The 12,053-nt window shown below is 40.0% G+C and overlaps 2 protein-coding genes across 4 annotated transcripts in view; one reads left to right on the forward strand and one right to left on the reverse strand.

Annotated features, from left to right (window-relative positions):
• ABHD17B (abhydrolase domain containing 17B, depalmitoylase) overlaps positions 1 to 10,831 on the reverse strand; it is a 35,814-nt gene extending 24,983 nt beyond the window's left edge. For 2 of the 3 annotated variants that reach the window (XM_036856262.1, XM_036856265.1), the window contains exon 1: positions 10,237 to 10,831. The gene's annotated coding sequence lies outside the window, so the exon portion shown is untranslated. Of the gene's footprint in view, positions 1 to 10,002; positions 10,100 to 10,236 lie in introns of those variants that run through there. The other variant, XM_036856263.1, reaches the window with a different exon arrangement.
• A 400-nt stretch (positions 10,832 to 11,231) lies between these two features.
• C6H9orf85 (chromosome 6 C9orf85 homolog) overlaps positions 11,232 to 12,053 on the forward strand; it is a 61,134-nt gene continuing 60,312 nt past the window's right edge. The window contains exon 1 of the mRNA XM_036854217.1: positions 11,232 to 11,430. Within this exon, the coding sequence (XP_036710112.1) occupies positions 11,329 to 11,430 (102 nt within the window). The 5' untranslated portion in view covers positions 11,232 to 11,328. The remainder of the gene's footprint in view (positions 11,431 to 12,053) is intronic.

Here is a 12,053-nt window from a genome sequence, read left to right on the forward strand (position 1 = left end):
TTCTGATGCTGTATGCCCAGTAATGCAACTGCAGAAAAGTGGGATGGTGGGAAAGGGAACAGAAGCTTGCAAAAACAGTTGAGGCAAATCCTTGATACTTGATTTGAGAAGAATCTGAGAGCTAGTTTTAGATACATGTCTTGTGTATCTCTGGTGTAAATACTTGTTTGGGAGGAGGAAGAAAGCAAGCAATAAAGATGGGTAGTCCACTCATCCTTTCAAATGTCATCAACTGGGTTACTAAATATCATCTTAGGCATGAAATATTAAACTCATCTAATGATTTTTGGTATTGCATACAATTTTTACCTTTTGAAGAAGTCTTGTTTCACATTATATGTACCTCATTTTTATAAAGTAAAGGAATGGTAGAAACAGCACCAGCTGAGGAGTTAGGGAACTCATGTTCTAGTTACAACTCTATTTAAATGAGCTCTTATGCTCCCAACTACCTCAATTTTAATGTGAGAAGATTCAACTATTACATCCAGAGCTTTTCCAGCAAGAATATTTTATTATGCTAAATCCTAATTCTCCTTTGTAATCTGCCTGGATTTTGGGGGCATTGTATCCTATGTTCACAATGTTGCTCTTTATACAACTGGATATAATTCTCTTCCTCTCCTTGACCCTATAGAAAGAGAAATTTGATTGTTTATTCTATTAAAAATGCCAAGAACATAAAAACAGCCTCTAAAATATAACATTTTTAAAGAGAACAAAAATTGTGAAACCTGTGGGAACATTATTGAAATTAAGTTAAAACAGTATCAAACAGCAGGTAGTTTTCAATGACCTCGACCTCAATATTGTAAAGTCTAAATAAATACTAAATAGAGAGTTCAATTTGGAAAAACAATTTCTTTCATCCTTTATTGCAGATGAGAACACATGCAATTCCTTTGATTTACTGAGGTTACCTTTCCCACTCTTTTATAGTAATTCCTAGCTTTTACAAATGAAAGGACTGACCAGGGTTATGTAGAATAACACAGCAGAAGGAACAACTTAGAACGTGTGAGTAAACAAACAAATGGAAAATATTTGAGAGTAAATGTGAATTTCTTCCATTCATATGTTCTCCTAACCTACAATTTCTTTTCTATATAGCCTACAAGGTGATCTGCTCAAGAACTCCTTGATAGCTTCCCGCTGTACCTGTAATAAAATCTAACTTCTCCACAGGTCCTTAAAGGCCTTGTGTGATCTGGCCTTTGCTTACCCCTCCAAACTTATCTTGATACTTTCACCTCTATGATTGCAGACTCCCTCACTCACCCTCTTTCAGTTCCTTGAAAGCTGTTCCCAAGTCAGGATTTGTACACTTGCCTCATTTGCTCCCTCTGACCTCTCAATATTCCAGTCTCAAATGCCACTTTTCCCAGACATCTTATAAGCCTCAAATCTAAATTATTATTCTTCCTCATAGCACCCAGTTCTTTTCCTTTACAGCTGAATATTGTGATCCCTTCCATGTGTGCTTAATTGATTAATGCCTACTGTCTTTACTATGAGGTTAGTGACCATGTGTTTTCTTCAGCAGTATACAGGCAGCACCTGATCAGTAATAATTTACTAATGAAATGAAAGAGATAAAGAGTAAAGAAAATAAGAACTTTCAGTTATACCTAAAGACCTGACAGAACATAAACTGAGATAGATAATGCTAAATATAATTAAAATAGGTTTTGTTTTGTTATTTTGAACCAGGCTTCACAATACCAATGTATGTAATTTATGGCTTGAATCTTTCTGGAAACCATAATAATTAACAAATTATGCTCCTATTTATTTACATGGCACTCTATGCATTTAAAAAAACACCTTCTGATATACATAAAATCCTTAAGAGAGGCAGTTAAATAAGCAGACCAGTAAGGTAAGGATAATTACCACATGGACATTTTACTAATGTGCTAATTGGGGATGTTTTATCTGGCTAATACCCATTAACTGCAATAGCAAATCCATTTTCCTGATTATAAAGCTATAATACTATATTTTTCTATATTAAGTTATATCACGAGTATCTTCTGACAAGGCTAGAAAATCCTTTTTTAAAAGTTATTTGAATGGTGGCAAAAAAAAAAGTTGAAATGCTTCCAAGTTGATTAATTTGGGAGCCATTTTAGCGAGCCTAGTACTCATGAGTTACTTTGAAGAGTTAATTTAAATTGTGTATTGGCAAAAACTGAACATTCTCTGCTACTGACAGTTTCTTTTGGGATGAAATGTGTGCTAGTGGGAAGAATTTATATTCTTAAAGCATTCACTTTTAAATGATTTGGGCACTTAAAATAACTGAGTGATTTGCTCCTGCAGCCCTCAGGTGGAGCATATTGTCCCTAAGTGATAAGGTATCAGTCAGTGCCCCACTGTAAGCCCCTGAAGAGTGATTTTTCCCCCCCTGTATTACTAGTACTACTTTCCAGTGCCATCACAGGCAGAGGCAGAACTTCAAACTTAAAGAGAAGAACATGGAACTAAGTCAGTTCTTCACTTTGATAGGAACTCTAAAAAAATAAGATACACATGTGTTGATTAAAGATGTACTGTTATAGTCGGTTAGGCAATATTTACACTTCTATAAGCAAATAAGTTTATGCATCCAGGATAATATTCCCAAAGTGGGACAAGGTAGGGTAGTAAGCAATGGTACAAAATATCTGTTAGAGCAATTTGATTTTCTATTTCTGAAAGTATTTAGATTTACAGTGGCTTTCAGCAATTTAAAAAATAAGCCATAATACACAAAACCCAGAAGTATCTAACAAATTTACAAAAGGAAACAGTTTGTGAACTAATGCTTTGAATTTCTAGGAGTTGCTTTTGTTTATCATTTTATTAATTTCTTACAAGTTTGGTAATGAGAACCCTTAGAAATCAATTTGCAGCAAAACAAAATGTGAAAGAAGTTTCTAATATGGGGGAAATACAGTATTTAGTTTTTTTGAACACAATAAAATATTCAGCTATAACAACTGAAGTTTGTTATAAAATGGTAACAATGTACTATATTTTTGTATATATAAGTTTCATTTCATGAATCTTTGTTGGCATGGGTGGTTTTTTTTAAATAAATTTATTTATTTATTTTTGGCTGTGTTGGGTCTTCGTTTCTGTGCGAGGGCTTTCTCTAGTTGCGGCAAGCGGGGGCCACTCTTCATTGCGGTGCGCGGGCCTTTCACTGTCGTGGCCTCTCTTGTTGCGGGGCACAGGCTCCAGACGCGCAGGCTCAGTAGTTGTGGCTCACGGGCCTAGTTGCTCCGCGGCATGTGGGATCTTCCCAGACCAGGGCTCGAACCCGTGTCCCCTGCATTGGCAGGCAGATTCTCAACCGCTGCGCCACCAGGGAAGCCCGGCATGGGTGGTTTGAGGGCTAGTACTAGCCTATAATCAAGTTTTTACCATTCTTCAGCAAAACGAGAAAAGTTAAGGACAAAAGTAGTGAGTTAATAAATTTAAAGGTTTGCCCTCTATTTGGAGATCATATCCGTTCAACAGTTTTCTAACATTAAAATATCTTTTTTTGTGAAAAATGAAACTCTTGTAAGAAACTAAAAAATGGTAATAGGTACTAAGTTTTTATTTTTGAAGTGATTATACTGAGCAAAACTTAAATTGGTAGCCTCTCATTATCCTTCCCCCTTTTTGGAAATGTGATTGGTCCCCTTAAAAATAAAAATTTTTAGAACTACTGGGCTTTGAAGCTAGATATAAATGCGATCAAATCACAGCTCAGTTACCTTCTAAGTTGTGCGGCTTTAGACAAATCACAGTACTTCTCTCAGCCTCAATCTTATTTGTAAACTGTGCAGAGTTACTGGGAACATGAAATGAGACATCTAAATTCCTGCCATACTAGATGCAGAAAAGATGTTCTTTTCTAACTGGAAAATGCAGGCATGTATTTGATAATCCCTTTCTGGACCCTTGAAATCAATCAAATCCTGACTGCGAAGTGTCACTCCCTCAGGACCGACTCCTTCACACATACTCTGGAGGGTTCCAATGCCTCTAGCATCTTCAGAGACCCTGCCTAATCAGTTATCCTCTCTGATGTTTCCTGTATCTTCAGCATCTCCTGCTCTTCTGATTCATCTCTGCTGTTTATAAACATATTCAAGAGTCTCCTCTTTAAAAAAAAAAAAAAAGTGTATGTATCTAGATTCTACTACCTTCTCTGAGTATCCTTCAGAATCAAACTTTACTTCTCATTTTCCACTGTTCCCCATAAGGGCCAAAATGAATTGTGATCTAACATCTATCATGAAGTTGTTGATCCATTTAGGATTACTAGTAACCTCATAATTTCAAGTGCATTGGGTTATTTCTTAGTCTTCCTTTTACACAATCACTTGTGGAATTAAACACCATTGTCCTCTCCTCTCCTTCTTGAAACTAACTTCCAATCTAGGTTTTTCTGGTGATCTTTTCAAAGGTTATACTATTATTATTATTTACAAATTGCCTTCTTTTATCGTCCTCTTATCTTTTGTTTAACTCGCCCAAACCTATGCTTTAACTACAACTTTGGTCTTTTATCTTCCTGTCTTTTGTTCTCAGCCATACCCCTGGCTTTAACTACCATTTATACACTAATGGTGTCTAAATCTAAAAAACTAAACCTAAATCTCTAGCACAGACCTCTCCCTTAAGCTATAGACCCTGAATATCTAAATCTGTATTTCCTTCCCTCCTCCCCCCTCTCCCTCTCTTCAGACCTCTCATTCAATCAAGGCCTAACTCCTAGGTACCTCTCCATCCCCTCAGCCACATCTTAGCTCAACCACTTTTCAATTTAGTATTAAAAAGCCACTCAGTAATATCTATCTCATATCCCTCTAATGTACACTCTACACTGTTGCCAAGTGATTTCATTTTTTTGTTTAAAATCTTTCAATAGGTCTTACATCTCTCTTGGATAAATCTAAACTCTTTAGCATGTCATACCTGATTCCCCCACCCTCTTCCCTTCCTGGTATCTATCCTTATTTCCGAGTACTTCCCTTTCCATTCATTCTACTGAACATTTAGATAATCTCTTAGGTGCAACATTTTTTTGTGTGTGCATACCCATGTATTAGGTCATGAAAGCAAAACTTCTTATAGATTTTAACAAATGAAAAATTGACAGCAACTACCCTAGGGAATTCTATCAGAATGTCTTCCATGCATAATTTTTAAAGGTCTTCCTCACTCCCATTAACTTAACCGCCCTAAATCTTCAATAATAAAAGTGACAGTGAGGTCTGTTAAAAAGCTGTGAATGAAATGTAAGCTTGCCAAACCAAGTTACCGAATGGCATTATTTTCTCGCCAATAGCTGATGTGTGGAGAATAATTTTTACTTTTTAGGGGTGGAGATGGCAAAGCTAAAGAGTGAAAAATTACCAGTACACCAAGCAGGATACTAATCAGAAACAAAAAATCTAGGCTACAGTCTGCTGATGGAATTTTGGGGGGAAGTTTATTACAGGAATTATTTCAACTGCTTTTAATTTTCAAAACACATTTAAGAATAATGTAAATTCAGAAGCCAAACAAATTTGTTGCACTAGATAAACTGATAATGTCTTCTACTTTTGTTCCTGGAGGCATTTTCTTTTATTTCAGGTTTGTTGGGATTGGAATGGAGACTTGCCTACACCAAGTTAATGAGGTCATTTCAACGCCTCTTTCTTCTTCATCCTGACCTACATCAAGCATATATTCTCTTAATCCTATTCTTTCACTGTGGCTACATTCTAAAAATAAATCTTAGTTAAATATGTCAAGACAGACATAATGAAAAGAATTTCTTTAGCAGTATGTATTTTTAAGGGTAAAGACCCCTAACTCTATTGCTATAAAAATACAGAGTGCTACATGAAACTACATGGCAGAGGGCTGGGGCAGGGAGGGAAGGAGGTAGGTGCTTTTACTTGTTATCTACTTTAATCTTAATAATACTTTTCTCAGGTTATCATTCCTTTACATATGAAGAAATCAAGGCTTCAGGTTAAGTCAATCAACTTGTCCGAGTTCACACAACTTATTAAATGGGAGAGCCAGGAACACAGTTTTAACTTGACTATATTCTGTCCACTCTTCCAAGATTGTCCACATGGTTAATGCCCTCACTGCACATTGTGCTCATTCTCCCCTTCTCAAAGGGGAGACCTATTTAATAGGTCAAAACTTCCTCGTTCGATTTCCTCCCTACCATTCTCTACCTTTTCGTTAGAAGTTATTTATTGCTTTCTTACATATTAGATACTTATTGTGCATATTGTGTATGGTCCTCTGCTAGGTGGTAAGCTCTAGAAAGTTAGGGATCTTTGCTTGTTTTGTTTACAGATGCACCCCTCAAACCTAGAAGAGTGACTGATAGTAGACACCGGCCCATTCTTCCTTTCCCACTTTTCATCTTTAACTGTACAAGGACTTGTTTAACCATTTTCACTTTTAATTCCTGGGAAAACAAAACAGGACCTACATCTGAGCCAAATTAACATTAAAATATTTGAATTTAGTCTGAAATTCTGTTAAAAAATTAGGATAAGTATCATTTAAAAAATTCTAGCCAGAATAAAAAGTGATGACAAGACATATAAAACAAACTGTAAAATGCGGAGATGCAAATGATGAAAGATTAGTACCTAAGAGTACACGGCAACAGAAGGAAAAAATAAGGTCAGATATTAATAAATTGGATTTGACACAAAGTATATTTGTATTGTTTTAATATAGGTGAAGATTTTCAAGAATGCAACCCTTGTGTAAAGAGAGAAGACTGTACTTCTATTTTTGTTCCAACTTTACTGAAATTAGTTATTTCAGAAACTCCCTTATCAACATCAGGGCCTCTATTGGTATTTGAATGGCCAATTCAACACACCTGTTTAATCTGCTTTAGCAGCTGTCCTATTCATGGTGATCCTATCCGTGCAAAGTATCTGACTACTACTATTTCTTCTCGCAGTGCTTCTTAGACTTTAAGGTGCACTCAACTCACCTGGGAATCTTGTTAATATTCAGCACCTGAATCACTACGGTAGGGCCTGAGGTTCTGATTTCTAACAAGCTCCCAGAATTCTAATGTTACTGGTCTACTATCACACTTGGTAGCAAGATTACAGTGTGGTTGAGCCTGAGCATTGACACAGTGCAATACATTACTTTGTTATAAATTACTTCTTTATTTTAGTCAGGGCATTACTTTATTTAAAATATGAATGTAAGTTTATTATTATGAATTTCATTTTAGGACAGTATTGGGGAAGTTGTAAAATATTTCTATAAAAATGGGATATAGGTTCAAGAACCACTACCCTAGAGGAAGCCTTGCAAATGCACCTAAGTAAACATATACCGGAATATTCCCTACACACTGTTTAATAAGCAAACAATTGGAAACAACTAAAATGAGCAACAGAAACCTGATACAGTCACATAATGAAACACACACCATATGGCAGTAAAAATAAACTAGAGCTACCTGAATAAACATAGATAAATCCTGGCATGATCAGTGAAGAAAGCAAGCTACAGATACAAAATTCATACTTAAATAGTCTTAAACCAATCAAAGAAAAACCATATAGTGTTCATGGATATAAAGGAATGTAGTAAAGTATAAACGGAAGGATGCATGTTAGTGGTTGGGAGTGGGGAAAAGGGAATAGGATTTAAGAGGGGTACCAAGTACAGAGGAAGCTTTGTTTTGTAGTTTTAACTTTCCAACTGGGTAATGAGTGCATGAATATTCATTATATTGTATATTACCAATACTTATATTGCTATATTATTTCTCATTTCACCTCAGTTGGCGAAAACCGTTGGGCCTAGAGAGATGTTTGGAAAACTGCTCCAAAGCAAAGATTCAGGACGAGAAGTCAGAAGACCCAGATTCAAGTCTCAGTTCTGGTTCTTACAAACTGTGTAGCTTTAGGCAATTCAAATAATTAACTTCTCTAGGCTTTATTTCTTCTGTAATAAAGTCATAAAGCATCACTTTTCCTCTCCAACTCACAAGGCTGGGTTTGAGAGCCATATTGCTATGTGAGAAATCTTTAATAGGGTAGGAAAGGTAGGAGTAATTTTTGAGAAGAGCAAAACCTTGGATATATTAGAAATAAAATCTATCAGTAAACAAACCAACCAAGTCAATCTGTCACTCTATTTTCTTGTCATCACTGATTCTAAAGATGAGACCAAATTATATTTTCTTCTTAACACTGGAGAAATTTTGAGTTTATCACTTCCTAAGTGATGGCATATGGATAGACAGTCTCCCTATTATAACTATGTTTCTTTATCGTAATTCTTCACCAAGGAACTGAAATTCATGATACCAAAGCAAAATTTCATTAAAAAGTACTCTTATTAACTAAAACAATCAATGTCACATAACCAGAGGAACTGTTGGTTCTCACTGCCCTTTCTACATAGCGAGCAGATGCACAGTTTATTAGTCCTATATTACAGATGGAGAAACTGACTCAGATGTGGGATAGCTTGCCTGGAGTTGTAGACCAATTCAGTGACAAAACTTGGAACAGACACTAACTGCCTAGTTCTTCTGTGTTCATTAAACTACCAAAAACATTACTTTGCCATAGTGCTTTATGGCAATTCTGTTTGTCACAGGAAATAGAAAATTCTTTGTCGATGTCATGCACATTTCAAAATGGGCAAAGATACTCAAGGAAACAAGCCACTCATCAACTACAGTACTGCACAGCAAGTGACAAGATTAAAACTGCCTAGGCCTGCTAAAAATCTAATCCTATCCTTGACAATTAACCTTATTAATTCTACAGCAGGAGAAAAGAGAGGTCAAAATATAGGTGAGGGTGCTATTCATTTCCTCCTGGATCTCAAGTAATATAGCAATTATTGCACAACAGGGACCTTATTTCTTTTATAAGGTGAAACATGGCTATCTCCACTGCTCTTCTTTAAATAAGCCTCCACCCCTACTCCCAACCAAAGAGTTGGGCACCCAAATTAGAACACTTGCAATTATGATAATTATCAAAATACTGGCTCTGATTACATATTAGATAAATCACCCAAATGAGCTTATGCTATAAACATATGAGACAAACTCTTTATAAAGTTCATTTTATTGTAAGTCTTCTTGTTAATGTAAACAGATGAATGCTCTTACAACATGTACCTGACTTTTTACTCAGACTCATTACCTAATGACTAGTAGTTTTAAATGATGCAAGATTTCCAAACTTCTTTTTATTTATTGGAGCCTTAAAAAAAAAACAATGAATTATCTTACGGATCAAGTACTGCATGTTACAGAAAAGTTTTAAACATGAATACCTTTTTGTAAGCTAACAGCCAAAATTTAAAGGTCACCCTCCCTGTATTCCGTTACTCATCCTTCTGCTTAACAAATCCACTTCACGCTGACTTAAATCTATGCGTTATTTTAAAAAGTTATATCCTGGCGTTGGCAGAAACCTCCATGGATCAAAGCTCCGAACATTTTTCTTTTTTTAATTTAAACAAGAAGCCAGGGTTAAACTCTCTTCTTTACAAAAGCCCTTCACAACAGTACAATCTAACTTGACAGAACTTTTCGTTTCAGGGTTTAAAAAAATTCCAAAGAAAAACTCTAATTTTTCAATTCAAAAACAATTCCTGATGAGCCTACCCTAGAGTTCGGAAACAAGTAAAGAGTTCAACCATCGAGAGAAAACCACCCTACGGCGGCGGACCAGAATACACAAATCACCAAGCACGGTGCAGATTCGAGCTAAAGTCTAGGCTGGCACACACGAGGACATTCAGGAGACAGCCTTCAGGCGTCGCGACTCTCACAATGAGCCAGGGAGCGAAATGTGAACCTGGACCCATCCTTCCGTCCACAGGGAGAATAGCAAAGGAATGAAATGAGGCCCTTCTCTGCAAGGAGGACCCAAGACCTTTCCCAGTCCGTCTGTCCGTCCCTCTCCCGCCCCCAGACTCCCGCAGCCTCACCGACCGCGAAGACTTTCCTACCTCTCCCCTTCACCGAACCAACAGAGAATCTTCTCAAAAACCCAGACGCGATCGGGAGTGGCTTCTCCGCCTTTGCCGGCGCCGAGAGGCATCCCAGTCGCCAACAACAAAGACGCCTCCCGCTCCCCTCCCCCCGCCCGGCCCCGGCTCGTCCCTCCCGCGCTGCTGTTCCGGGCCTAGCGCCCCCTCCCCGAGCCCAGCCGCAGCGCCCCGGCCCCCCGCGGCCCCACGCACCTGCACCTGAGGGCCGCAGCCAAAGCGTCAGGCAGAAAGGGCTGGGAGCGAACCTCTACCGCCGCGCTGTCCTCTACAAGGCGCGATCCGCGCTGCTGCCGCCGCCCGACTCTCCCGGCCTGCGGGCGGGCCCGGCCAAAGAGGGCGGACGAGGGCGGCAGCCCCCGGCGCCGGGACGAGGAAGGACGGCGGCGCCCAAGGGGGCCGGCTCGAGCTCCCGAGTCTCGCCTCGCGCCGGCCCTGCTCCTCCACACGGGTTCGCGTTCTGCTGACTAACGGCCCCGGCGCGAGGCGCTGGAGCGGCCGCCTCCGCCGCCGCCGTCGGCTGCTGTTGGGCCTCACGTCCCGCGCGGCCGTGGTCGCAGCTGCCGCAGCCGCCGCCACCTCCCTTTCTGGCACTGCAGACACCACCCAGACCCAGCCAGGTCTTTCTTCTCTTTAATCCTCCTTTCTTTCCTCCCCTTCGGCCTGCCGGCAGCAGGGTTCACTCTCGTGGCGGGAAGGAGGCTGGAAGGGAACCCAGGGGCTAGCAGAGAGCTCACTAAGGTAGGAGTTGGTCACTAACTGAAGGAAAGTGCTAAGGCTAACCCGGACTCCAGCCTGCAAGCGGGCCGGGGGTTGGATACAGTCCAGTTTAGCCCGACTTCCACCAATCACAAGCCGCCCAGAGGAGTAGGGCGCCGGGAGAGGCCGAGCTGAGTCGGCAGGAGGCGGGGATTGCGGAAAAGAAGAGCCAATAGGAGCAAAGTTTTCCCGCCCCTTCACTTGGGCGGACTGCCACATTCGGACCAATGGGGGAATTCTCGCTTCGAAGAAACTGGGATTTTTCGCCGGGTTTGAGAAAGAGGCTTCGCGGATGGGGAGGGATAGAGACTGGGCTGAGTAAAAGACCTTTGCTGGAGCTGAAGGGCCGAAAGGTGTCCTTTGACCTCCGCGAGGAGTCACGTGGGCTGCCGGGGGCGGGGGCAGAAATGCTGGTTAAGTTCCTTCCGGGTCGGAGGTGGAAACGTGAACTCCGTGGAGATAGTTCCTGGTATACTAGTCTTGCGTGCATCTTCCTTGTCCCAGCGCGAGGTGGTTGTGGTTTCGGCGATGAGCTCCCAGAAAGGGAACGTGGCTCGTTCCAGGCCTCAGAGGCACCAGAATACGTTTAGCTTCAAAAATGACAAGTTTGATAAGAGTGTTCAGACCAAGGTAGGAACCTGCCTATTGCACTAAATCTGACCCCAGGGAGGAATGGTTCAGTGGAGGGGAAAGAAGGAAGTGAGAGGAGTTGGCCAGGGCAAATGTGGACCGCAGCCCAGAGTTAGTTTTGGCTGCAGTGTAGCCCTTTCTTTGACCTGGATGTGTTGTCTCCTCGTAAATATATTTGGCGGTCAACATTTGACTAATTGTACTGAATGAACGGGACCCTCATCAAACCTAAAATGCAAAGGGAAAATTGAGTCGTTGAACGCTCCCATCTGGATTACATATTTGCAGTAGGAAAACGATTATGACGCTAGTGTCTTCTTCAAATGTTGCACCAGGTTTATGCAGTCACTTTCTTTTTGGAAAATCCCAGGCCCATAGGTTTGTAGGGAGAATGTGAAAGCTCTTAAGCCCTCTTAGCCCCGGTGTCCACACCAACATAATTTCTCTCTCGTTTGTAAGATTGTTTTGAGAATCAAATTATTTGATGAATGCAAAACTGCTTGTTTTGCTGTTTATATTTCTTTAGCAGGTTTCTTTAAGCTGGAAGGAAATTCAGACTGTATAGATAGCCAGAGGTCTTGGGTTGTATACAGCTACTAATTTGCTGTTAGGTATTTTCCCCT

The sequence above is a fragment of the Balaenoptera musculus genome, chromosome 6, assembly GCF_009873245.2.
Source record: "Balaenoptera musculus isolate JJ_BM4_2016_0621 chromosome 6, mBalMus1.pri.v3, whole genome shotgun sequence".
NCBI classification, from domain to species: Eukaryota; Metazoa; Chordata; class Mammalia; order Artiodactyla; family Balaenopteridae; genus Balaenoptera; species Balaenoptera musculus.